At 36.5% G+C, this 27992-nt stretch overlaps 2 protein-coding genes across 5 annotated transcripts; both read left to right on the forward strand.

Annotated features, from left to right (window-relative positions):
• The first annotated feature begins 8836 nt into the window (after positions 1–8836).
• On the forward strand, positions 8837–24650 carry LOC122041645. 4 transcript variants are annotated; one of them, XM_042601401.1, is made up of 11 exons: positions 8837–9228; positions 9664–9726; positions 11115–11185; positions 13091–13945; positions 14604–14694; positions 14759–14821; positions 14905–15708; positions 15797–17992; positions 18080–18158; positions 18234–18306; positions 23868–24005. In XM_042601401.1, exons 1-10 carry the CDS (start codon positions 9153–9155, stop codon positions 18271–18273), a joined length of 4338 nt encoding a protein of 1445 aa, XP_042457335.1. In that variant the 5' UTR covers positions 8837–9152; the 3' UTR covers positions 18274–18306; positions 23868–24005. The 4 variants fall into 4 exon arrangements, with proteins under 4 accessions (XP_042457335.1, XP_042457332.1, XP_042457333.1 ...); XM_042601398.1 differs by lacking the exon at positions 18234–18306 and adding an exon at positions 24114–24650 and having other exon boundaries at positions 8840–9228; positions 23868–24016; XM_042601400.1 differs by lacking the exon at positions 18234–18306 and adding an exon at positions 24114–24650 and having other exon boundaries at positions 9152–9228; positions 13096–13945; positions 23868–24016.
• Positions 24651–25920: 1270 nt separating this feature from the next.
• On the forward strand, positions 25921–27981 carry LOC122041648 (wound-induced basic protein-like). Its single transcript, XM_042601405.1, has 2 exons — positions 25921–26077; positions 27774–27981. The coding sequence occupies exons 1-2, from the start codon at positions 26004–26006 to the stop codon at positions 27844–27846; spliced, it is 147 nt and encodes a 48-aa protein (XP_042457339.1). The 5' UTR covers positions 25921–26003; the 3' UTR covers positions 27847–27981.
• Positions 27982–27992: the final 11 nt, after the last annotated feature.

The raw sequence follows: 27992 nt of genomic DNA on the forward strand, positions 1-27992 counted from the left end.
TCGTCTCTCGATTTTTAACGTCAGAGCTCGACGGTCTTCCGCTCGGAGGGTTTATAGACGCCGGCTCGTCTCTCGATTTTTAACGTCAGAGCTCGACGGTCTTCCGCTCGGAGGGTTTATAGACGCCGGCTCGTCTCTCGATTTTTAACGTCGGAGCTCGACGGCCTTCCGCTCGGAGGGTTTATAGACGTCGGCTCGTCTCTCGATTTTTAACGTCGGAGCTCGACGGTCTTCCGCTCGGCGGGTTTATAGACGCCGGCTCGTCTCTCGATTTTTAACGTCGGAGCTCGACGGTCTTCCGCTCGGAGGGTTTATAGACGCCAGCACGTCTCTCGATTTTTAACGTCGGAGCTCGACGGCCTTCCGCTCGGAGGGTTTATAGACGTCGGCTCGTCTCTCGATTTTTAACGTCGGAGCTCGACGGTCTTCCGCTCGGCGGGTTTATAGACGCCGGCTCGTCTCTCGATTTTTAACGTCGGAGCTCGACGGTCTTCCGCTCGGCGGGTTTATAGACGCCGGCTCGTCTCTCGATTTTTAATCGCCTCCTTTGACTAGACTTGAAGGGGAGGCAAGTGATCCGGCGGTAAGAACAGGGGACCCCCGTTCTGGGGAGTCAACGCCACGTGGAAATCAAAGGGCCAGGTGGCCCGCCGGAGAAGGGTGGGTCGATCGCCCGGCCGGTCGACCGGTGTCTAACTGATGGCAAAAGGCGTCCCGGCAGGAGGCTGGGCTCCGGCGCTCATGGGACAGGATCGTAGGGCCGAGCGGAGGGCACGCTCGGCCGAAGACATGAGGTAGCATACTGCTAATAGTCTCCACATAGCACATTACCAAGAATCTCCCAAGTAGACCACTATATATGTCCGGCCGGCCGTAAGATAGAAGCTGGCCGGCCGGACGCCCGACATGGAGTAGGGGAAAAAGGACAAGGGACATCTTTTTCTGACAGCAGGCATGTTCTACGAGCAGGCCATACTCCAAATCCTATGACAGAAAGATCCGCTGTCCCATCAGAGACGTGCTCAAACTGTAGCAGTATGGTGTCAGGTAAGCTCCTCTAACAAGCCCATACTACGGTATGGGAAAGGACACGTATGCACCTTGGTATATGTGCCCGAGCCTCTTCACAGCTCTATATAAAGGGTCCTCACCCTTCGCCGGAGGTACGCACTCTACGATTCTTGGGGCCACTTTCTTGTTGTCGAGCTTTGCCTGACTTGAGCGTCGGAGGGTCGTCGCCGGGAACCCCTTTCCGGCCTGACTTCTGTGCAGGTTCACCGGAGGTCCGTGCGGATAGTCAGGAAATCTACGTCAGCCGCTTGGAGAGCGCCATGTGCCCAGCGTCCGTTGATTTAGCTTTCGGACAGGATCATATAATTTTACTATTGTTTTTACGATTTTATGAGTCGCAACTTCCCAGAGGTCCCGTTTAGTGATTTTCGGACGTGATCGCGGGACAATACCCCTTGTGGGGTTAGGGGTAGCGCCCCTTCTCACGAAATGAGTCTCATGAGTGTCCTATTACGATCTTACAGTGCCTTAAGCTGCTGTCTCAAAACAATTTGGGCGAGACCTTGCCGTTTCTGAAGGTTTTTCTCGGTAGTCGAAGCCTACAAGTGTCCAAGCACTTGTCGTTTCGCCTCTACGAGAAAAATACTCATAAAATACATAAAAATAGTAAACTTACAGATCAGACATTTTTTATAAAAATACAAACGAAACATGTACACGCTTCGCACGTGGCTCTGATACCACTGTTGGGACTTTCGGACCGTAAAAATCATTTTTTGCGTTGCAGAAACCCAGAAGTCTTGCCATGGATCCGTGCGAAGATATAAAAATTTATATGTACATGTTTCCTATCCTAGATCTACACTAGATCTACAAGAAAGTGAGTATACCTTTGAAACGAAGCCCTTCGCAGATCCCGCTCGTCCAAGGTTCTTCAGATCTCAAGTGTACACACCTCTAGAAGTATCCACACGGACAAAAAGGGTGGAGAGAAAAACACTTAGAGTGTGCTAGCACTCTTAAGGTGTTTCAGCCAAGGAGGAGAGGGAGAGAAGAGAAGAAGAGAGGAAGGAAGAAGATAGATTGAATGAGCACACAATGCTATTCAAGCACCATTATGTGGTCGGCCACATTTAGAGGGTTTTAAACCTTCATGGGATACCAAGAGTCATGGCTCTTGATCTCCCTCATGAGGTTGCACTTGGTCAAGTCAATTTTGACCAAGTAAAGAAGCCTTGATGATGTGGAACACCATCATTGGCCGACCCCATGCCATGTCACAATGAGGTGACATTTGGTTAAGTCAAACTTGAACCTTCATCTTCCCTTCTCAAATCAAGTCAAACTTGACCTCTTATCTCCCATGGTTGATCAAATCTAACCATTTAATTCGAACCAATTTAATTTAATGAATCTATATTCATTGAATTAAATTGACTCAATGAATCATAATCTAATTAGACTCATTGGAAACATGAATCAAATTGAGTTCAACTCAATTAGTCTAATTTGGATTACTCTTAATCTAATTTGGTTAATCACATGAACCTAATCCTCTTGGTCCATCATATGAACCTAATCTCCATCTAATTGCCCTTTGTGTGTGACCCTATAGGTTCTTGTAAAGTTGACAATGTTCCTAAACCCATTTAGAAACATAAGTAATGAGCGGTATCTTTCAATACATCATTACTACCCAAGTTACAAGAATGTTGAGATTCAACATCACCTTTGTGACTACTAATTGTGACTCCCACAATATGTGACAATGTCCTTCTATCCTTGACATCAGATTAATCAATTTGAGGCATAGACCGTGTCATCCTCTAATCAATCTAAATCTTGAACTCTAAGTAGACTCACTATAATCAAATGAGCTCAATATCTCATATTGACTCATTTGACATGACCATGCACTTAGTGATCTCACTCTATCAAGAATCACGATGTCACTCCCGTCATATAGGAGGGATAGATCCCATCTACATCACTCACATCCCTCCGCATAATTTTTTGCATACCCAGTAATCGCCTTTATAGTCCACCTAGTTACGGGTGACGTTTGACGAAGCCAAAGTATGCAACTCCTTATGTAGGGAACCATGGTGACTTCAGGTCCAAGGACTCATATGTTGGGTTTTTCGGGCCGCGGAAACCCCGAAACTCCCTAGCCAACGGATTCGTGCGAAGAGTATAGAACAAAATTTTACATGTACGAGTTTACTAACTTAGATCTACTCTTGGATCTATATGTTTAGAAAATTACCCTTGATGCGTGCCATTTTCGAATCCCGCTCGTCCAAGGAAGTGCCGGATCTCAAGATTGTCAAAGTAGACAATCCTCTACAAGTATCCACACGAACAAGATGTGTTCTCTAACACACAAGGATGGAGAAGAGAACACCACAAGTGTGCTAGCACTTCTTGATGCTCTCGGATGGGATTGGAAGAAGAAGAAAAGAAAAGAAGAGAACACACTCCTCTAAAAAATCTCTATGTGACTTTCACTAACCTTTCTTCTTGGATTAGACTCACTCTCCTTTCTTAAAACCCACGACCAAGAGAAGAGAAGGAGCAAAAAGAGAGCTTGAGGAAGAAGATGATGTGAATGTGAGTGAATGAAAAATTCATTCTCATTCAAAATCAAAAAGGTAACCCCCATTCTCATTAAATGTGGCCATTAAAGAGAATAGATTTGTAACCCCCATGAGGTGGCACACTTTGATGATGTGGCACATCATCATTAGTCCTCCTAATGTCAAATCACTAATAATGTGGCAAATAGTCAAGTCAAACTTGACTCTTCCTCTTCCTCTCAAGTCAAGTCAAACTTGACTTAATCTCTCTCATGGTTGATCTACTCCAACCATTTAATTCAAGCCAATTTAATATAATGAATCGAATTCATTTAATTAAATTGATTCAACGAGTCATAATCTAAATTAGACTTATTGAACACATGAATCAACTTGAGTCCAACTCAATTAGCCCAATTAGGATTACTCTTAATCCAATTTGATTCATCACATGAATCTAATCCTCTTGGTACATCATATGAACCTAATCTCCATCCACTTGTTCTTTGTGTGTGACCCAATAGGTTATTGTAACGTTGGCAATGCCCCTAAACCCATTTAGGACCATAAATAATGAGCGGTATCTAGCAATACATCATTACTACCCAAGTTACAAGAATGTTGAGATCCAACATCACCTTGTGACTACTAATTGTGACTCCTCACAATATATGACAAGTGTCCTTCTATCCTAGACATCTAGATTGATCAATGTGAGGCATAGACCGTGTCATCCTCTGACCAATCTAAATCTTGAACTCCAAGTAGACTCACTAAATCAAATGAGCTCAATATCTCATATTGACTTATTTGGGCATGGCCATGCACTTCGTGGTCTCACTCTATCAAGAATACCGATGTCTCTCCCGTCATATAGGAGGGATAGATCTCATCTACATCACTCACATCCCTCTGCATAATTCGTTACATACCCAGTAATCGCCTTTATAGTCCACCCAGTTATGGGTGACGTTTGACGAAACCAAAGTACATAACTCCTTATGTAGGGAACCATGGTGACTTCAGGTCTAAGGACTAGTAGTCATACTAATAGCCACATGAGAAAGTATATGACACTCATATAACGATCCATGATACTTTCTCATGGCGGGTCATTCAGTATACATTCTCTAATGCATACCCATGTGTCAACTTGATATCTCTATATCCATGACTTGTGAGATCAAGTTATCAAGTTGACCTACATGCTAGTCTTATCGCATTAACATTGTCCCTGAATGTTAATACTCGACTAGGAATGATTAAGAGTAGTGTTCCCTATATCATCTCACTATCGATTCAACCAATCGATTGATATAGGTAAGAACCTTCTACTCAAGGACGTTATTATACTTAATTTATTTGGCACCAATACAAGTAAGTATAATAACCAAAAACCAAATTCCTTTATTTATATAGAATATGATACAACAAGTCCAAAATACAATCATCAAATGATTAGCTTTAGGGCTCTAGCTAACATCATAGTTATACTAATAGTCACATGAGAAAGTATATGACACTCATATAACGATCCATGATACTTTCTCATGGCGGGTCATTCAACATACATTCTCCAATGCATACCCATGTGTCAACTTGATATCTCTATATCCATGACTTGTGAGATCAAGTCATCGAGTTGACCTACATACTAGTCTCGTCGCATTAACATTGTCCCTGAATGTTAATACTTGACTATGAATGATTAAGAGTAGTGTTCTCTATATCATCTCACTATCGATTCAACCAATTGATTGATATAGATAAGAACCCTCTACTCAAGGATGCTATTATACTTAGTTATTTGGCACCAATACAAGTAAGTATAATAAGCATAAAGAAAATGTCTTTATAAATATATAGGAATATGATACATCGAGTCCATACAACAATCATCATATGATTGGCTCTAGGACTCTAACTAACATAATTTTCTTCTTCTTCTCTGGTGTGTAAGTACGATTCTTATAACGAGAGTGAGTACAAATCTTGTATTCACTAAGTTTGTTGTATTCATTCTAAAATATCATGTAGTTCCTTATATAATAATCAATCTTCTCTATAGACAAACCTAAACCTCTAACCAATTTCTTTATACTGTAGAAATTATTAGTCATTATGTTATCATCATGGAGTAATTCTAACATCAATTGACATCTGCCATCGTAACATTTTTCTGTAAAATGATGTTCTGCTTTCATATTCAATAACCTTGCATTATCTGATAATTGAGAATGACTAGAAAGAATGTCTTTCCACACTTCTCTTTCATTAGCCTTTAACATTTCATATAGTTACTAATATTCAAGTATTGGTATTTCATTTATATTAGAATAATCAATTGTATTCCTTGCATCATGAGCCTTTGATTGCATATCATAGGCACAGTAATAGTTGTGTCAAATGACGAACCAACAAAAAGGTCAATATGTTTTGCCAAATAAGGTTCTCCGTGATAGTACCAGTTGTAGTAATTTGACATAAAACTATTTTTGCATATATATACTTTCACGATATCCTTATCACGGAATGCTCTATTTCTACATTTGGAATGATTACACGGATACTGTAACTTGACACCATTTATACATTTTGGATGACTCTTAACAAAGTTAATAAACTGTTCAACTTCAGCAACAAAATCATCTATAATAAATCCATTATCTAATTAATTGTACATCTAAGTTTTGTTCATATACATTGTTCACTAGGGGGTTGCTAAGGCAGCAGATCTACTATTTTTTTTCATATACATTGTTACCTAATGAGAATATAATTTAAAATACTATTTAACTTATACAATTTGATTTAAACTTAAATAAAACAATCAAATATAATATAGTGTGGGTAATTTTTATTTAACAACCTAATATGTTAGATCAGACATAATGTTCACTTTCTATTGAATATTCAACTTAGTGAATCAAAAGAAACTTAGATTATTTTTCCATATATTAAACTTGCTGTATCTATCAACCTAAATCACAAAAAATCTAGATTTTAGATCAGACAAATACTAAACAATGCTATCTTTTAGACTCAAATTAAAAGATAATGAGCTCTAAAATTAACATAAATATAAATATACAATATTAAAATCACCAAATGACTATATCATATTATATATCAAAATATTAATTTAACCTATATCTAAATTCAACCATGTAAAATAATACATATTTACCGTTTATTAAATTATACATAAAGAGGAGTAATATAGCCAGAGAAGAACATCAAATGCAATATACTAAAAAAATAATGAAAATTAATCATAAACAAACATAACAAAATAATATGCGGCGAACCGAGCTTGCAATCGTGAGCTTGCAACAGGTCAAGCTGGATTTAATGGCCTGTTGAGCTTGCAGCTAGCCACGCTGCTGACTGGCGGTCGACCAAGCAGTCGACTGCGAGTTGACGGTCAACCAAGCTACTAGCAACTAGCCACCACTTGGTTGGCTACCAATAGCTAGCATGACCAAACGACTGACACAGCCACCGACCATATGTTGATGCCCGATAAAGCCAGCAGCATGCGACTAGCGGCCGGAAAAGCCACCTGCAGCATGCTGGCAGTTAACAAAGCCGCCAACAGCTTGTTAGCGATCGACGGAGATCGGGAAGGGGAGAAAAGGACTCAGGAAGGGAGAACTTACCCGAAGATCACCGGAGAGGAGAGAATGCATTGAGATCACCGGAGACCAGAAAATGAGCGCATGAGGAGGAAAAGGGCTCATGCCCTAATCTTATTTCGGGATTCCTAATGGAATTTAATTTCCATCGGGAATCCTTAACGGAAATTATATCCGCCTGGGATTCTCGACAGAATTCTAAATTATGTCAGGGATTCTCGATGGAATTCTAAATTCCGTCGAGGATTCTCGACGAAAATTAGATTCCGTCGGGAATCCCCCCCAAAAGATAACTAGCGGAAGTTTAATTCCGTCGATAATATTTTTTTTTCAAAATGAATAAAATTATCGACGGAAATTGAATTCCATCGGTAATATCGAAAATATACCGACGGAATAATATTTCATCGGTATATTCTGTCGATAAATTTGATTTTTTCGTAGTGTAATTTTGTAGTCACCTTGACCAGCTATTTAAGTGCCCAAGGGTTAAAAAATAAATGATAAATCAGGTAACATCGAATTTGGAACGATCAAGCTAGTCTCAAGGAAGTTTTTCGCCGGTCGATAGGGTAAATCGGGAAGCACTCGTGGTAGATAATTTAGAAGTCTAGCATTCAGTGATTGCATCTCACATTTAGAAATTTTTTTTTATAAATACGTTATAGAGGAGGATTAAATTTTAGATATCTAGATGATAATTTAACGGCCTTCATTATATCATAGACGGGTAGTAATATGTAATTTGGAAACTAAATGTGATCGGTGATTTAATGAATTATTAAAAAATAAGTAGATGAAATAATAAAATAAAATAATACAATAAAATAAAAATCAGGATAACATAATTATTTTATCGGTAAATTAGAGAAAAATCCCCAATCACAATGTTAACTTTGCATGCAATCCTCATGTCCAAAAAACTTTGTTTCCACTCCCTGCATGCAAAATATTACTTGTTTCAACTCCATCATGCAAATATTGATACCTAAATTGCCCCTCAAATTTTTTAGATATAAAAATTCCAAATTGAGTAAAAAAAGTCCAAAAATAAGTATAATTCTTCTTAAAGTCAGTACTTTATATTAAAAATCGAGTATATTTTCTATCAAAATTGTCCCTCTTATTTTTTAGGTATAAAAAGTCTAAAAATAAGTATAATTCATGTTAAATTCAACACTTTACACTATAATCTAGTACTCTATACTAGGATCGAGTATATTTTCTACCGAAATTAACCCTCATATTTTTCGGTACAAATAGTCTAAAAATGAGTATAATTCCTATTAAATTCAGCACATTAAACTAAAATCGAATATATTTTGAGGTGAAAAAAATCGTACTCAATTTGATAGAAAATATACTAGATTCTAAGTTAATATATCAATTTAAGAGGATTTATACTGATTTTTAGATTTTTTGTACCTATCATGAGCAATTAGGTAAAGATATTTGAGTAGGGAGTGAAAATAAAAATTTTCATGGATAAAAAATCTATGTAAAGATTTATTTATCAATAGAAATTGTATGTAAAATTACCCTTATTTTATTTTTGCTTCCCTGCCCGAAGTCTGCCGTGAAAATCCTAAATGATATAAAGTGCTCTCTCTCTCCACGCTTGCTCTTTTCTTCGGTCCGTCTCAATCTGGATTATCATTTTTTTTTCCGGTCCGTCTCAATCTGTCTTTATGGCGCTCGCTTCCTCTCTGCTGGCTGTTGCTAGTTGGAATCATCCACTCTGCAGTCTACTACACACTCCATCGAAGCCCTACCGATCTCAATCTACTTTTCCTTAATCCAATCTTTGCTCTCGACGCTCTCCCTCTTCCTGGATCGCCTCTGTTTGGGTCCTTCACTCTCTCCTGCGCCGTAGCCATCTGAAACCCTAATTTGGTGTTCGCAGCCTCGATCCCTGATCCGTTGGGTGCGGATGTCGAGTGGCGGCATCTATCTTCCTGAGGATCTCTTCCCCTCGAAGTCAGCGGGCGAGGCTTGGGTCGGGAAAGGTGGTCCTTAGATGCTTCTTCTTGATCCTTTTTTCTGGTCCGAATGGGTCGATTTGAATTGCTGCCGCTGTGGATAAGCTGCCTCAGAATTTCGTTCATGCTTGCTTGATCTGGTCGCCGTCGTGTTTTGGTCGCAGTATATATATACATTTTTATTTTGATTAGATACATAATTAATGCAAAAAATTTAGTTCCTTTTCTTATTTGGTAATTTGTTTGGCTCTTAACGTATGCTAGAGTACATGAACCTGTACAATTTTAGATAGTTTAATCTCCTTTTAGCAGCAAATACGATTTGTGACTTTGAGGTATTATTATTTTTGTATGTATATACTGTTTTCATCTTTGTTGATCACCTTGATTATGCCCCGGTTTGTGTTCAAGATGGAAGGGACTTTTTTTTTCTTTACTGAATTGAGCTTATTTGCTTGCTAGATGTTATCGTTGGTGCAAATGACGGTGGCAAGAACCCTTTGGATGCCCTCGATGTAGGAAAAGGTGCTGTTCCGTACAGTCTTACCTCTACATGTCCTTGCTGCTATACTTTTTATGTCAAAATATTAAAAAAATCATTTGGTAGTTTTTTTGTGCTGATTATTATGGTATGTTTTGTATTATTATTATTATTATTATTATTATTATTATTATTATTATTATTATTTATTTTTGTGAAAAATGTGATATGTTTTTTTCTATTGGAAGGAAACAACCGTGCTTCCCTTTTGTAAGATAACAGTTTCTGTATCAGCATTGAAGAGTTTGCCTTAGCAAAAATGAAGTCTAATTAAACATTTTTACACTCACTGCTAAAAAATTATATTCGGTAAATGTAATTTGGTACTGACGTGTTAAAGCTCTCTTGGGCTTGTCTTAGGGCATTTCCAATGGTCAAAGCTCTGAATGAACTTTTTTATGATCCCAATATGCCATATCATTGCCATGTCAAAAGTATAAAACTTATTATTCTCTCCACTATAAAAAAAAACCTCGCTTTACTTTTTTTATGGATCCTACATTATCAAATCACACATCTTTATTTTGAGTGGTCTCACCTACATTACTAATTTTGAGAGAAAAGCAGGTTTGACTCTTAAACTAAAAATGTCAAACCTCACACCAACAATAGTTAGAGGTTTTTTGTTCATCCTTTTTGATTTAACAAGCCTCGCAAAACCTTGCATTGGAGATGCCCTTAGTTGCTTTGTTTTATAGGTTTCCTACCTATTTATTAATTAATTCACATACAAATTGATAAATTGCATATGAAGAATATGTCAAATCGATTTCTCACTTTCTTGGTTTCAAGAAAGTAAAAAACCTTTAAAACTAATTAAAAATTATTTTTAATTAATTATTGACGAGTTTTGCTGGAAATTATTATTAATAATCAATTAATTATTAAATATATTTCATAAAAAAAGTTACTGTACTAATCTATTATTAAATTTAAACATAACATTTAATACCTAGTGCATGAATGGTTTAGAGAGAAAACCATAAGGCTTTAAATTTTGTATTACATGATACATTTGGCTACCTTGGATGGGTTTTTCAAAAGAAGCCAAAAATATTATGTGACAACAAAATAGACTGACACCTATTTAACATTGCACATATCTATATATATATATCAAACAAGTAATGTACTATTTTGGCATTCTAATCTGGCAAGCTGCTTGCCCATTTTGCTTACCCATTTAGTAGAACTAATAAGTGTTCTTTGTTTGAAGTGGTTCCTTGAATAACAATCACCTGATTGACAAAATATGGTATTCATTCATGCTTACTGTTACATTTCTGTTTGCCACTCTTCTGATAATTGGGTTTTTGAATTTCTCAGTCTGCAATTCTTTTGTTCGTTTGCTAATGGTTTCTCTTTAGCACAGATCAAATGACTTGTGATGATAGTATTCCTCTCTCTTCCCCGTGGTTATCTACTAAACCTAGCGACAGCAAGGTGGATGCTCTGAACTGTTTTATTGATCTTTTTCTTCCTTGTTTTGTTGTTGTTTTGGATGAATTTGAATATTTCATTTAATTTGAATTTTGTGAAATATCAACAAGATATGATCAGTTAAATGTCAATGAGATACCTTGCAGTCTTGTTACTTTGTTTACATTTTCTTTTGAATGGTTAAATTGAAGCCTGATTACTAATGTCTAGCGTGGGTTTCATGTTTTTTTTTTCCATATATCTAATATATTGTAACATACTAAGGTTTGGCTTGGATAATTTGTGTCCTGGTGGTGACACTTCGTTTGATTCAGTGTTTGCTTAACTTGCAGTTGTTTATAGTTCACATTAATCAAAATATTTTCTCAATCTGATATTGACGTATCATTTTTTTTTGTTTTATGTGGTTTTCCTAGTTAAATGCCTTCCATATCTGCGATCTAGATGTTTATATCTTAGAATTGAGTTACGAAGTTTTCACTTTTTTCTCAAATGTGAGGCAATCATGATATTTGTATTGAGGCTTGTTTACCTTTCCTTGTCAGTGTTTTCTTTTCTTCCTGTGCTAGTAGAATCTATTTGATGGATGTTTGGTCTTTCCTTTTATTTTTGTCTAATTCTGCAAACCACATCTAGTTGGTTTTCATGGCTTGCCCTTGTTATTGTTTTATTGCCAAATTAGGGGTTATCATTACCATTACCACGTATGATATACAATAACAAAACATGAGCCCAAACTATTCTGGGGTTGGATACATATATCTTATTTTGCTATTGGACCCTATCAATGCTATATCTCTAGTATACAGATCTTTCTAAATCACCTCTAACCATGTTAATAGTTTTCTTTAACTCTAATAAATGAAATTTGGATAATTATAGAATATTTTAGTTGTTTTCAAATATTTCCTTATTGTCTAAATTTCTCCATGTGGTCATTTTTTGGAGGTACACATAAATGCTCTCTCTCTCTCTCTCTCTCTCTATATATATATATATATTGATTTCCCCCCTTCTTTGATGACATCCATCTTAGCATTCTTATCTTCATTATAGTAACTATTTATACATGCTCTTTCATAACTGCATGTTATCTGCTATATAGTGAAAATAGCTAATTTCTATACAGTGGTTAGTGATACGAATTATTTTGTCATTTTTAGCCATGAAACGATTAAATTAGTATATGCTATAAAATATGCCACAATTTGCATCGTGGAGTGATTCTACCCTACTATCAGTAAATTGCAGGATGACATTGTGCATTATGCTTAGCCTTGCTATCTTCATTTTGTTTGTCCAAAACTCTTTGCTCATACCCTTTTGTGTGGGTTGATAAATACTTCTAAAATATAAATATATATATATATATATATATATATATATATATATATATATAGAAATGTTCTCCTGCGGTGCATTTCTTACGGTTTGGTGCGGTAGAAGTGATTTGGCATTCCACGTCAAAGCCAAAAAAAAATAAAAAAATATATATATATATATATATGCCGGTCAACATTGCCCATATGGGCAGTGTGTCTCAATGTGCACAGCGTCGCGTCTAGCGTGGTGAGCAGCATATTATCACTGTGTGTGCACGCGCGCGCGTGTGTGTGCGCGTGGGTGTGCACGCGCGTGCGCACGCCTTTTAGACTGCATGAATTTAATTGATACTTACTGAAGGAAACACATAGAATCTGATTGATTCAATTCAAGACACAGGATACTTTACAAGTGTTTACCATTATCAAACTGTCAACACTTTTCAGTTGGATGTGACTCATGCATTCCAAAAAATGCTTATCGCTAGAAATATCAGCGCATGTAATTATTATTATTATTTTTTGTATTATCATACTTGTTTTAATTTTGAAAGCATATTGATCTCCATAACTACTGATGATGCAGGATAGTTGGCTGCGTATTCCTGTATCTTCTGGAACCTTGACTGACTCGATTAAGAAGGATGCGTGGCATCTGGATGGATCACAGGATATTAAAGAATGGAGAAGGAATGCTGTTGATGTTGAAAGTTGTCGCCGTTGGCATGAAGAGGAGAGGGAAAGTTTGTTGCTTGGTAGGAGAGAACGTAAAAAGGAAGGGGATCGTGAAGCTGAGAATCTCCAGAGTGATCGTTGTCCAGACAATACTCCTATAAGAGAAGTTGCTGAGTCTAAGATTTTGCCTTCATCCGATAGGTTGCTTGAAGTTCCTAAACGCAGCTCAGGGAATGAGAATCGACGTGATAGAAAATGGTCATCGAGGTGGGGTCCTGAGGACAAAGAGAAGGAAGCCTGGACAGAGAAAAAGATGGATATTGAGAAAGATTTTTATATTGAAAAACAATCATTTACTTCTTTCCTCCGTCCATTATCTGGGTCTGATTCCCGTGATAAATGGCGGCCACGTCATCTCCAGGAAATTCAATCCAGTGGTTCTACAATGCTCCGTGCTGCTCCTGGATTTGGTTTGGGAAATGGCCGTATAGATGGTTCAAATTTGGGATTTGCTCGTGGTAGGGGGAGATCAAATTCTGTTGCAGGATTGCAGCTTAACAGGTCTGCGGTGGCTGGCCCTGTTGGTGCACTTTCAGCAAATAAGTCTTTTTTCCAGTATCCCAGGGGAAGACTTCTTGATATTTACAGAAAGCAGATAGTATCGATCATTGATGCTACCCCTGAGGGTTTTGAGGATGCCCCTCCTATAACAGAATCAAGTTTTATAGCTCCTTTGGCCTTTGCCACACCCTACAAGGAGGAAGACGTAAGTTATGGTTTCCACATCTCCAGTTTTGCATCATATTTCCTTAATGGTATCAGAAATTAGAGACCATTATGTTGTATTTTTTCATTATAGAAGAAATTATTCGAAGGCTGTTTACAGTAGCACTCCAATTTATCTCATCTTTGTATATTGTATCATAACAATAATTTGCTTGTTAAAATTTGAAAATTTAGTCGATCTACTCACACTCATTAGCAACTTTGACACACATCATATATATATGTAACAGGAGTCCCCACGGGATGCCAAGTTGATTTGAGAGTGACAAACTTGCTACAATAGGGTAAGGGATTAATTCCTGGCGGGCACATGCTCTCTGGAAAAAAAATCCCTCCCACCCCCTAGCCAACTTGGTGGTCGGCTGTAAGCTGACCCCGTTATTTACCTCCCTTCACATAACCAGGGAATGGGCTGTGAGGGACGTTTGAGGTGAGCGTAATCACCTTTTGCTATAATATATATATATATATATATATATATATATATATATATATATATATATATATATATATATATATATATAAGATTCTTTACAATCAATCGTGAATATTATCTAAATTTCTGGTTAAACATTTTGTTTTATTTCACTGGAGATAATTTCTGTAATGAACTATTTTTGTTGAAATGCGTCTTAAAGGTTCTACTGAAAGATATCTGGAATGGGAAAGTCACAAGCAGTGAAGTGAGTTCAAGTGAGAAAGGAGTTACTGGCAGTGAGAATGATCTAGGTGAGTAACATGCTATACTTGATACATTTATGGCAAAGTGTGATTGTTTTGCTTTTTAATTTAGATAAAGGCAAGATCCTGATTGAAAAGAAATATGGTGTAAATGAATCTTCTAAGCATCTTAAAGGTTATGTACATATGTTTTGCCAACTTCTTTGAAGCTTCACTTGACAATTGTCCATAATTGGAAATTGTTTATTCTCATTTCAGAGCTGGATTCTAACCACAGAAGGATTGAGGATACTATCATCCCTCTAATCAATTTGGTTACTGATAGTCTGACCCCAAAGGTTGCAGAGCATGATGTTCGTCATGATAATTCTGTTACAATTGGCAGTTCAAATGAGATTGAAATATTAAACATTGATAAACAATCAAGAAAGTCAGACAATTTGAAGAATATGAAGACAGAAGAGGAGGATTCCATTGCTAATTCTTATAGCAGTTCTGTGATATCTGATGCTCCATATAGTTTGTACAATGCATATAACAATAACGCCAAGCAAAAGCTTTCAGCAGGTGTCCATCTTCCTGAGGAGTTGAATTTGTTTTACTTAGATCCTCAAGGAGATATTCAAGGGCCATTTCTAGGTCTAGACATCATCTCATGGTTTGAACAAGGCTTCTTTGGAACTGATTTACCAGTGCGTTTACTGGGCGCTCCTGAAGGCCTGCCTTTTCTTCCACTTGGTGATGTTATGCCTCACTTAAAGGTAGGGCTTGGTGGTAACTCTACTGCATATCTTGGTGAAGGATCTGAATATTTATATAATACAAAGGGAAGCGTGGATGAGTCTGTTTCTGCTGCCCATGCTATTGGGTATTTGGCTGCAGATGAGCAACAAGTGCAATCACGGGATTCTCTGTGTCCTGTAAAACCTGATGTTACTGAAGTTGAAACCTCCAGATATCTTAACAAAGACAAGGTATTGTTTCCTAGCTCAGACATAACAATAGGTACAGTTGGTGGTGAAGCTTACCTCTTTCATGATTTTCCTGGACAGGATGCAGAAGGTATGTTTTTTTGGAGCAATTTATTTTTCTTTATGTGCTTTTGTTTTTCCAAATCTTGTAGTTCTTTATGCTTACTTTGCATCTGCAGTATTGTATAAGAGTGTGCACACGAGTAACATTGAAGAAGAATCAGAGAAGCTCACTAATAACATCTCTTCATCAAGGTTAACCACAGATCACCAGTACAGGGTGACAGGAATTGGAAATACTAGTTCAGTGCGTCACAACATTCCAAGAGATAGTGAGTTAAATCCTCTTGGATTATTGTGGTCTGAATTAGAACAAACTGATAAGAAATTGCCCCTTTCATCAACTATTCCTGGTTCTGCAGAGCATTTCACTGGCCACCATGATTTTGCAAGAAATACTTCCCCATTTATTCACAATCAAGAAAATTTCAATTCCTTCAGTGACTTTCCCAATGACTCAGGGAAGAACCAGTACAGGAGCTACAGTTCAAATATAATTCATGATGTTCTTGATGCAAATAACCTATTACAATTAGATGCCAATGAAAACCATTTTGGCTTAGAACAGCATCTGCTCTCGAAGCAATTGCAGAAGGAGCAGCTTCAGCAGCAACGCTTACTGTCCAATCATAATGTTGGCTTGCCTGGACGTGAACAATTGTATGAAACTATGCATCATCACCATTCTGTTAACCAACAACCTATGGGGGATCTAGAGCGCATGCTGAAGTTTCAGTTTGAGCGGCTACAACTTGATCAGTTGCAGAAACAACAACTGCACCAGAGCCAGCAGCAAATGCATGAGAATCAGATGCTATTGTTACAGGATCATCTTCAACATCACGAACGACAGCCACAACCACCACCACAGCAGATGCATCTTGAACATTTATTGCATCATCGATTACTTGAACCTGGTTTCAGGGAATCAAATAGTGATCCTCACAGAAAGAATATGATTGATCAAGCTCATTTTAGGCAGCATTTCTTGAATGAGCTACAACAACAAAATCACGACCAGTCAGAGTCAGTGCATTATGATCCTTCTCTAATGCAACTTATCCTAGAAAATCTAGGACAGAATTTCCAACATGAGAATCACAATGATTTGTTGGAGGTTCTGTCTCATGCAAGGCCGAGGCAGGTACAGCAGTTTCTGGGACGAGGTCTCACCGATGATCTAAGGAAGCTGCCAGTCATGGAAGAAGAGAGACATGAAGGTGGAATTTGGGCAGTTGATGAAGCTGGTCAGTTCATTCAGACTGTAGATAGTTCACACCAGAACTATGCTGCTAGGCTTAGCCAATTAGACACTAGGCAAATACCACTGGGACCTGCTTCACTGGTGTTGCCCAGTCATCTACAGCAAGACTTTCTGTCAACTAAAAGAAGGTTCTATGAGCATGAGCCACATTCTTCTGATATGTCCATGCATACACATGCAGGTATTCCTTGGCCAAACTTGGAACTCAGGAATGCCTTAACGAAAATTCAAGGGGTTAGTGATCAGTTGAATCCTTCAACTGATCATTCTCATCAAAGCCAGATCTTTAAAAATTTCACTGGATCTCACATGGATGCAACAGAGAGGCATTGGTATGAGCCAAGTAGGCTGTGCTCTGCTGACTTATTGGAATCTCACCTGAAGCAGCTGCAAATAGAAGCTGAAAAACACAGGAATATCAACATGGGTCTCCCCACTGCAGACTCACCCATGTGGGAATCACATGTAGGTATTGACAGAAGCTTGGAATATGGAATGAGAGACTTGCTTCATCATGGAATGCTTCAATCTCATGAACCAATATCACTGGCAGATGCTGCTCCTACATCATCCTTCAAGGGAAGAGATCCATCTAGGCTCTACCATGGACCTGCTTCAGAGAATTATTTTAATCTTAATACTGATAGATTAGGACTTGGTGGTTCTTTCTTGGATTGCTCCCTTTATCTGGATGGGAAGCAACCAAATGAACAACTGGTAAACAAAAATTTGGAAATTAGTGCTAATAACTTCAATAGGAATATGAGATCAACTCTGGGATCTAGCTCTGTTACATCACTTGAACAGAAAATTTTCCTCTCTGATATGAACTTGATTGAAAATGAAAAATTCATGGATTCTATGAGTGGTGTTTCCTTACAAACACTAGATTTCTCCAATGTGAAAAAGGAGAAGGAGAGGATGAAAGTTCAGAAAAGCACTGCAAACAATAGATCAGCACTGGAAAGAGTAAGTGGAATTATGCAAGGATTTGACAGTGAAGTGGTTAACATTGGCAAAATTTGTAGACATGATTCCTATGGAAAAATTGGTAATTTGATTCTGACAATTTCCTTTTTGGATTCACTGTTTGGCTGTCTTAGCGATTCATGTGGCTAATTCTTGGTGCATTTGGCAGGTGGAGGTTTAAACTTCTACAATTATCAAATGGGGCTTGATATCCTTCAGAGTGGGGAGGAGATGATAACCAATGATATGTAAGAAACTTATGTCAGTTGATGCCTGGTTTAATTGCAGATGATTAATGAGCTGGAACATTTTTCTGTTTGAAGCGGTTCCAATTGTTTTGGCCTTTTGAATTTCACCATTTAGGCGGTCGCTGTTTATTTTTATTGGGAAATTTTGGTATGGTATAAATCATTTAACTACAGTTACCTTATTAAGATTGTGGTTGTGCATGATAAAATATATGGACTATACTTTACATAAAAATTTACCTCTCTCGGGTAGGATGCTTTCATTCAGCTTAACCATGCTTGTTTCCTTCATGTTTGCAACTTGGAATTGTTCATTTTCTTAATCCTCATGTCATTGACTCTTCTTTTTCTCCTCAAGAATATGCCAATTTAATTCCTTTTTGTATTGCAAAACTATGTGATCTAGTATAATGCAATTTTCTGGAATTATCAAGACCAGATCTTCTTCACAGTAAATTTTTTGTAGAGCAAGACTGGAATTTCTTGGTTAATGTTGTTCACATAATTGACCTATGTGGCAGTGAGCAAGTTGATCTTTTTCATGAACAGGTTTGTTCACAAAAACATGATGTCGTGGCTGTCCTATAGTATGCTATATTATCTTAATTTTCATACGTTTGTCACTTTTACTTTATTCTGTGCTTGTCTCATAACTTGACTTGAAGTATTTGATGTTTTGAGTTTTTTATCCATCCATACTGAGTTTAAAGAATAATCAGGATGGGCTAGCGATAGGAGTCCTAAATACGGATGGTAACTTCTCAAAAACTCTATCAAGGTTCATGTTTGAGATTTTTCTTTCATCCTCACGGTCCATTCAATCGGGCTTATAACTTAGTTCTGAATAAAGTGAGGCATTGGGCTTTTCTTTATGATTATAAATTTTTGACTAAATTGTCATTTCTGCATAAAATATGTGTATTTTAAGATTCTGGCCTTTAGGTTTGTGTGAGTTTAATTTATTAGTCGTCGTCATTATTATCACCATCATCTTTGTTAGGCTACATGGATCTTATATGTCCTTTGAACTTATGCAAAAATATTTTATAAGTAATATCCAGATCAGTGTTCTAAAACGCGCCCTAGGCGACCGCCTAGATGCTCGACGGCCGTCAACTGCACTGGAAAGGTGCTGGGAACTTAGGCGGCCTTGGGCGTGGCAGAAATTTCGTTTTTTTTTCATTTAAAGCACTAAATAAATCCTATCTGATTCATCTACTCACGCCGGTTCGACTGCATCTCGCCTCCTCCGGAAGCATCTGCTCAATGATTTGTAAGTTTTTCAATAATTTATTTTATGCAATTTTTTTTTAAATTTTTGCCTCCCTTGACGCTTCTGGCGTTGCGAGATGCCTTCGACGTTGCTGGACATGCCGCTAGAGGCTTCGTCGCAGGCTTCTGGCGGCGCCAGAAGCGTCATGGGATGGGTCTGACGTCACTGGCGCTAGACGTGTCCCTAACGCTTTTGGTGTCGCCGGAAGCCTATGACGTAGTGTCCAGTGCCACCAGAAGCTTCCGGCAGCCCTGGATTTAAATAAATTTTTTTAATAAATCTTATTAATTCATATAAATCATATTTATATTCATAATTTTATATTTAAATTTTAAAAAATCTAATAAATTTTATTAATTTATATAAAACACATTTAGAATATTTTTTTACTAATTTATATTAATGTTTTTTTACTTTTTTTTTTACTGATTCATATCCTAAATTTATTCTTAGATCACTTTTCATGTTATCAATTACAATGGCAAGCAATCCATCTTCGACGACATTCGTCACTCAAACCGAATCTGGAATTCTTAGGAAAAAGTCAAATGACATTTGATAAGAGTATGAGATGTTGATTGATTTTAAGAACTTTGACAAAATTAAATGCAAGTTGTGTGAAAAAATGATGTCGGAGGAGTGTATAGGATCAAGGAGCACATCGGAAATATATCTGGAAATGTATCTGGTTGTCGAAAGACATCTCAAGAAGATAAAAATAAGTGCAAATAGACTATTTTAGAAGGGAAGAACAGAAAGAAGAACAAAATAATGGAAGAACAAAGTTGTAGAGCAGAGGTTATTATTTCTCTAGACGAAGAAGGTCCTGAAATTGAAGAGATAGATGGAATTAAAAAACCTCTTCCACTTGGCCCCATGGATAGATATGTATGGTAATTGCTCCAGAAAATGTAGGTTCTAGTGGAAGTAAAGTGTTTCACCAAAAAAATAGAAATGAGACTTTTTAGAGAACTCAATAAGTTCAACAATAGGTTGGGAGATGAGTTTATGAAAATGGAATCACGTTCAATGTTGTTAATAATGATAGTTTCAAGCAATTAATGGAGGCAGTGGGTCAATTTGGACCAGGATTCAAGCCTCCAACTCAATATCAACTTAGGGAGATATTGTTGTAAGTCGAAATTGAAAGAAAGAAACATGAAGAATGGGCAAAGAATGAGTGCTCGATCATGATTGATGCATGGAGTGATCGAAAAAGAGGAAACATCTTAAATTTGTGTGTTAATTGCAAGCAGGGTACTACATTTTTAGAGTTCAAGGAGTCTTCAGATGAGACACATACAATTGAACTTATTTTTGAGTATGTTGACAAGTGTGTTGAACAAGTTGGGGATTGTAACCGATAATGCCACCAACAATATAGGTATATCTAAATTGATAAGTGAAAAGTGATATGGGATTTTTTGGAGTTCATGTGCAACTCATTAATCTCATGCTTGAAAGTATTGACAAGCTTTCACGATATAAAAAGGTATTGAGCAAGTCAAATCTTTTACCATTTTCATTAATGCTCACCATCAGATTTTGTCATTGATGAGAAGTTTCACGAAGAAGAGAGATAGTCCGGCCAGGAGTTACCAGGTTTGCATCAAATTTCCTCACATTGCAAAGTTTGATTGAAAAAAAAATTTAGTTTAAGGGTCATATTTACAAGTGATACGTGGGAGAAATTTCAATGGTCAAAAACAAACAAAGGGAAATTGATTTACTCTACTATGACGAGAATGAGTTTTTGGAATGATTTGATACTTTATTTGAAAATATTTGCTCCTTCAGTAAGAGTCGTCGATTGGTAGATGGAGATAGAAAGCCATCCATGGAGTTTCTATATTGGGAGCTTCTTCAAGCTAAAGAAGATATCAAGGTAGTCCTAAACGTGGAATCAAATTATTAGCAATGTTCTAAAAATCGGTCTAGGCGGCCGCCTAGGCGTCGGATAGGCTCTAGGCTCCAGCCAGCTACACCGAAAACATACTAGTAGGCCAGCCTAGGCGACCTTGGTGTCTAGGCGGGATTAGGCAACCCTAGGCGCCGACTAATCGATCGAATTGACTAGGCGCTGCGGAAATAGTGCATGTTTAATGATTTTTTTAGTTTGGACTTTTAAATTTAAAGAATAATTTTAAAAAATTGAAATGTAACCTTTTTTTGTGTGTTGGGCTCAAGTTTTATAAGCCCTAAAATTTTATCCAACAAGAAAACAATCGATTTGTTGACTTGCTTTAGTGACTAGCATCAAACTCATAAGTGAGAGAACTAGAGTGAGAGAACTTCACAAGAGTGATTTTGCATTCAAAAAAGAAGAGGAGGATCACAATGATGATGTTGAGTTTATGTCCATGAAGAACAAGTTGTTGAAAATTATAGAGAAGTAGAATAAATTTGTGATATTTTATTATTTGTGTAATTTTGAACTCATTTTAAATTTGATGTTATTGTGTAGTTATAGAATTTGATTTATTATATAATTTATATTGATACCGTGGAATCCGCCTAGCGGCGCCTAGTCCCCGCCTAGGCGGCCTAAGCGCTAGACATTGGTCTGGTGCCCGACTAGAGCCTAGCGAATTTTAAAACCTTGATTATTAGCCTATCATAGTGATTATTGAGTCAAAAATGAAGGATAGACTTGATACATCATTGCATACCACTGTATTTTTTGTTGAATTCCTATTTTTACTATAAAGATAGTTCTATTGCTCTTTATGAGGTCGCAACATGGAATTTTTGAATGCATGGAAATTTCCCATGTCAATGAGTTAGATCTACCAGATACAATTGTTAACAAGGATTTTGCAAAATACAGAGACAAGTCTAGGTTATTTGGAAAAATATTGGCAGCAAAAGTATGTGAAAAAAATTATGATACATTTGATCCATGTGCATGGTGGAGTACATACGGTGCTCATACACCCAACTTGCTAAGAGTAGCATTGAGGATATTTTCATTAACTACAAGTTCATCTGGTGTGAAAGAAATTGGAGTGCATTCGAAGGAGTAAGCTTTAAATTTTAAGTCTTTAATTAAAGTAAAGTATTTATTTCATGTTACTATAATATTTGCTTTTTTTCAAGATTCATACAAAGAAGAGAAATAGGTTGAATGTCTATCGATTGAACAATTTAGTATTTGTCCAATTTAATACTAGATTGTTGAACAAACAAAAAAGAGAAAAAGAAAGGAATGTCGATGTTCTTCTTGCAAAAGATGCTTCAAATGCACAAGGTTATATTGTGGATGGTGGAGAAGATGATGAAATTGAACTAAGTTCTGGGCTCACATGTCAAATGGTTGATGAAGTAAGTGGAACAGATGAAAATATACAACCTCGAAGAAGCTCTAGAGTGAGAGAACTTTATGAGGATGATTTGCATCCGAAGAAGAAGAGGATCATAATGATGATATTGAGTTTGTGTCCAATAAAGAACAAGTTGTTGAAAATTATGAAGAAGTAGAATAAATATGTGATAGTTGGTTGTGTAATTTTGAACTCATTTTAGATTTGATGTTATTGTGTTGAGTATGTAATTTATGTTGATACTGTGGAATCTGCCTAGCGACATCCCGTCTAGGCGGCCTAGGCGTTAGGTCTGACGCTTAGCGAATTTTAGAACTTTGGTTCAGATCTACTAAATCACTGTTTTTTCCAGGACTAAAAGTTTTCTTTGGGTTAGACTTTTCACGTATTTGATTCAACTGCTCTCACACTATGAAATCTATTGGTTGCATCTCAATCTAGTATCTTATATTTTGTAAACTACTGGAGCTACAGCTAATTGCTCTTAAGATACGAGTATTTTGTATTACCCCTTTTGGTATTTTGTAGTATAATTTTTTTCAAAACTTGTATTTGCAATTAGGTTAATGCAATTCGTGGTGCTTTTTATTATATTCTCAGTTAGGATAGTTTGTTGCTTTAATTATTTGCTGTATTAAAAGAAGAATAACAAAAAATTTAGATTGTCATGCAATCCAATCAACAGCGATTTTTGAGGTTTGTTTTGTCTACTCTTGCCTGAGTGCAAAAAATTGCTGACTTCTTTAGGGAAGAGGATATTTGAAGCCATCTTGTTCTTTGGTATGCCTTGGAAGCCATTTGGGCTTTGCAATGTGATGAGTGGGAGCCAAGATTTTAAATTGTAGACTGCTCTTGGATGTACCCTATTTGCCTCACAAATTTGTTTGTTTTGTAAGCTTGTCTCGTCAGCTTGATTATTTAAGAAAGCATGTTTGACGATGTAATTTGTCCGCCCTCTTGATTCTGTTCGAAGTCCATGATCTACTGTTACCGAATTGTCCTTGAAAATGGTGCAAACATGTTGTATTTGATTACAGCACTGGCAGGCTGAGTAGTTTAGTCTTATTCTGAAATTTTACTTGTTTGTGTATATATAACCTATTTTTGTTTTTTCAGAATTTCTGGTGATTCCATAAACAATGGTGTTGACCAATTCATAGAACGAACATGTAATCCTCAGTCTACTTCAAATACCACACTGTTAGGCTCAACTTTTTTTCAATCCGCAAACGCAAACCATCCTACCCGTGTTGGATTTTCTGAGGGTAACTTCTTAGTTTATTTGGTTCTTTCAAATTTAGTTTATTTTATTGATGAATATCTTTATCATTTTCTGAGAACAAATGTACCATGTGTGTACAGGGGTAAAGCCAGTCGCCAACCATAATTCTGCATCCCTGTCTTCTGAGTTATTAATCTCTAACAAGCATGACACAATATTTCACCAAACTTCTAGCAGCGATGCAGATATCGGTGAACCTTCATTTAGTGACATGTTGAAGAGCACCAAAAAGTCCATTTCTGAGCTTGAGAACACAGAAGCTGGCTCAGTCGGTAAAAATGTCAAAAGGAAGGGAAAGAAAGGCAGGCAGATCGATCCTTCGCTTCTGGGTTTCAAAGTTCATAGCAATCGCATCCTGATGGGTGAAATCCAGCGGCCAGACGATTGAGACTATGCATTGTTTCATTCCAATTCTACATAAACCCACATTCTTTCTTCTTCCTTTCCTAAGGAATCATTTTATGTAACCTTTTAGTTGGAAGATGTGTAAAGTGTATCTCTGTATATATTTTCTCTTTTCAAAATCTATGAGGCCTTTGATTATGTGATATTGCTGGCATGTTGTAATCAGTGTACAGAGCAATGAAATCAAATAAGCCATTCTTGTTTTGTTGGCATTGGTTCCTTTTTTTACCATCTCACTTGTTGCTATATCTTGCATATAGAGATTGCTTAAACAGGCTTGGAGTGATCTTGTTGCTGTTTTGTTGGCCAAATTAATGGTTTTACACCTACAAATATTAAGGTATATTGATATGTCATTCATTCTCTCTCTCTCTCTCTCTCTGGGCTCTCCCTCTCTTAGGACGGTAAATGAATTGAATCTTCGTGAACAAGTTAGGTGCTTGATTTGATAATGAATTGAATTTTCATGAAGAAGTTAGGTGCTTGATTTGATAATGAATTGAATTTTCATGAAGAAGTTAGGTGTTTGATTTGGTAAGAGTTATTTAAATTTATTTAATACATATAAAATTAATTAAATGAAAAAATTTAAATAGCTCATTAAATTAAAAGAATAAGTTTGAATATATATGTGGTTTGTGAATAATATTTTTGAATCATGTTTATCAATAAAATATTTATCAACTTGTTAAAATAAATAAAGAATTTTTCAAAATGAACAAATAAGTTTATATTATTAATTTCAATAACCAGCCAAATAAGTTTAAAATGTAAAAGTTTCGAACAATTAAATAATCTTGAATTTAACTTATAATGTAAAAGTTTCGAACAATTAAACAATTTTGAATTGAGAGTTCGATAATATTTAAACAAATGAAGCTTAAGTCAAGTTTGAACCAAACTCAAGCTAAAAAAAAAATTGAGTCAAGTTTTAATGATCATTTCAACAATTTTAGATTCTACTTGACTCAATTATCTTATTAAATAAATTTGAATATCATAAAATATATCTCATTTACTGTCCTTATCTCTCTAATTTTTTCTTAAAGAATATTATGGTTACTAATTCAATACATATTGCTTCAATTTTTATCCCATGGATCACAATTAAAATAAAAGATGATACCGTTCGTCTTAATGTTAGTATTATCATCCCCAAGGTAAAATACATAGGTAGATAAATTATGGACATATTTTATCATAGCATAGTATTCTTTTGTATGAGGAAAATTAGTCATCAAGAATTTTATCTCCGTTAAAAATTGATCCTAACATCTATTACAATGAATATTTATACAAATATCAATTATTATGTCAATCGACCTTGTCCCATGGATCACCATGTTCATACATTAGTACATAGTCATATATTATTACAATTCTAAATTATTAAAAGATATATTAAATAAAAGTTTAGGCTCTAACGAGGGCCCAACTGAAGCCAGTCGAATGACCCATTTCGAACATGCACACCGTCACCCACTTCCGGCTATTTATTAGGTCTGCCTCGGTTTGTTTCTTCTCGAATCAGAGTCAGGAAAGGAACCCTAATCGTAGCCGCCGACATGATTTACGACGTCAACTCCACCCTCTTCCGTTCCTTCCTTAGCCAGAAGGGCGGAACTTCCGCCGATAAGAGGTACCGTTGCTTATCTTTGTTATCCCTCTTCTTTACCTTGCGGTTTCGTTGCTTCGGAGTTCCGTTTCTTCATTACATCGGCTTGGGTTTCATGCTGGTAATGGCCATGAGCTATGAAATATACTTTGAAACTCTTTGTTTAGTCTGAAGATCTTTTTGCTGCTTCGATAAACATATGTTTGGTTGCTGGTAACGAGCCATGTTGACATTTTTCTGTGTGGTTCGTGGGCTCAGTTATGTAAGATTGGAAGGCTCGTAACCTGGCGGTCGATCGTTAAATTTCTCTTAAGATACGGTGTGTTCTATACTTATGCTTTTTCTCAGACTGTCGAGAAGTAAGAAGAAGTAAGAAGAGGAGAAGGGTAGAGGAAAGAGTTAGGTTAATGGAAGAAGAAAATTTTCTATTCTTTCGTGTGGCCAAAAGTAGAGTAGGTGGACTAGAGGGATCAATTTTATCCATACTGAGAATTGTTCCTCCGAGAATCAAATGGAAACAAAAGTTGAAAGGGGTAATTGATTGAAAAATGGTCTTATTCCAATCATTTTAAACCACAAAGTGCTACTTTAGGCTGAAAGATTTTTTTTGTAAGATTGTGCTACGATCTGTCATACTTTATGGATCTATGTTCTGAGATCTTAGTTGGTAACAGATACAAAAAATTAATGCAACAAAAGTGAAAGTTCTAAAATGGATGGGGGTAGATGTTAGAGAGGATGAATAAAAAAATTACTGATTTCTAAGTGCAATTGGCTGGAGCTTTATAATACAAGAAAATAAGTCGAGATGATATAAACATGTTTAAAGGTGATTAATGGATTTTACACTTGAAGCAGTTCAATCTATTAAAGTGAAATGTGTAATTGATAGAGAAACCAAAATCAGCATTTGTCAGTTTATTTATAATGATTTAATTGATCTGTAAACTCTTTCATGCGGTTCATTGGGGGATATAGTTCATTTAGTTTGTGTTATAGGTGGGACAAATATGGATTGATAATTATGATATTTAGCTTTTCAAAGAATTATATAGAAAAACAAAATAATTAATTTTTACTATTATTATGGTTTGAGATATAGATAGTATCATTTATTTGTTTTTAAGGTGACTTATTATCTGAAATCATTTTTACTAGATGATCATTATTTTCAGTTTAATGGCAACACAAGATACATGAGTTAACACTCAACTCTCCAGCAGGCGGGCCTTAATGATGTGTTTGTTATTACTATTGCGCCTCTCAGTTTAACATAATAACCAAATGGGTCTTTATATTGATTACCATATCCTATTGTATGACCAAAATCCCTATATCATAAAATATAATTTCCACAGCAAAACAACATAATTTAAGTTAACTTAGCATGACAATCTGGATCTCTAATGAATGCAGTCCTTGTTTTCTCCTGTTTCTCAACTGCTGTATGCCTGTTGTATGAGGCTGACAAATACTCTGGATGAACCTGTAACCTAAATATCATCCCGAATTTCATTTCAAGTCTCATGCTTAACCCTCTAAGCATTTTCGTGATAGCAAATCATTTATTGTGGAATATATATTCAGTATTTGTTAACCGGTTTATTGCATTTAGTTTTGTCCAGGTGGAAGTGTCGCAACATTCTACAATTTTCCATTCTTGCATTTTGATTTCCTTACATAACATCAGTTGACACAATTGATATCTTTTGCCTAATAGGAAATCTGAAGAGCAGAAGCCAAAGGAGCAGAGGCCAAAGGCGAGCGAGAACAAACCCGTGATGACCGAATGAGACCATGGGTCATGATGATTTGTTAATTCGGCTAGTGACTATTTTGTTTTGACTGAAAACTTATGTTAAACATGTATTTTGTGCGCCAATGATACCGAAATAGCCGTGCTCTTCAAATGTTTGCCCACTATTAAAGTTGCATTTCC

This window comes from Zingiber officinale, chromosome 2A (assembly GCF_018446385.1).
Source record: "Zingiber officinale cultivar Zhangliang chromosome 2A, Zo_v1.1, whole genome shotgun sequence".
Classification (NCBI taxonomy): domain Eukaryota; kingdom Viridiplantae; phylum Streptophyta; class Magnoliopsida; order Zingiberales; family Zingiberaceae; genus Zingiber; species Zingiber officinale.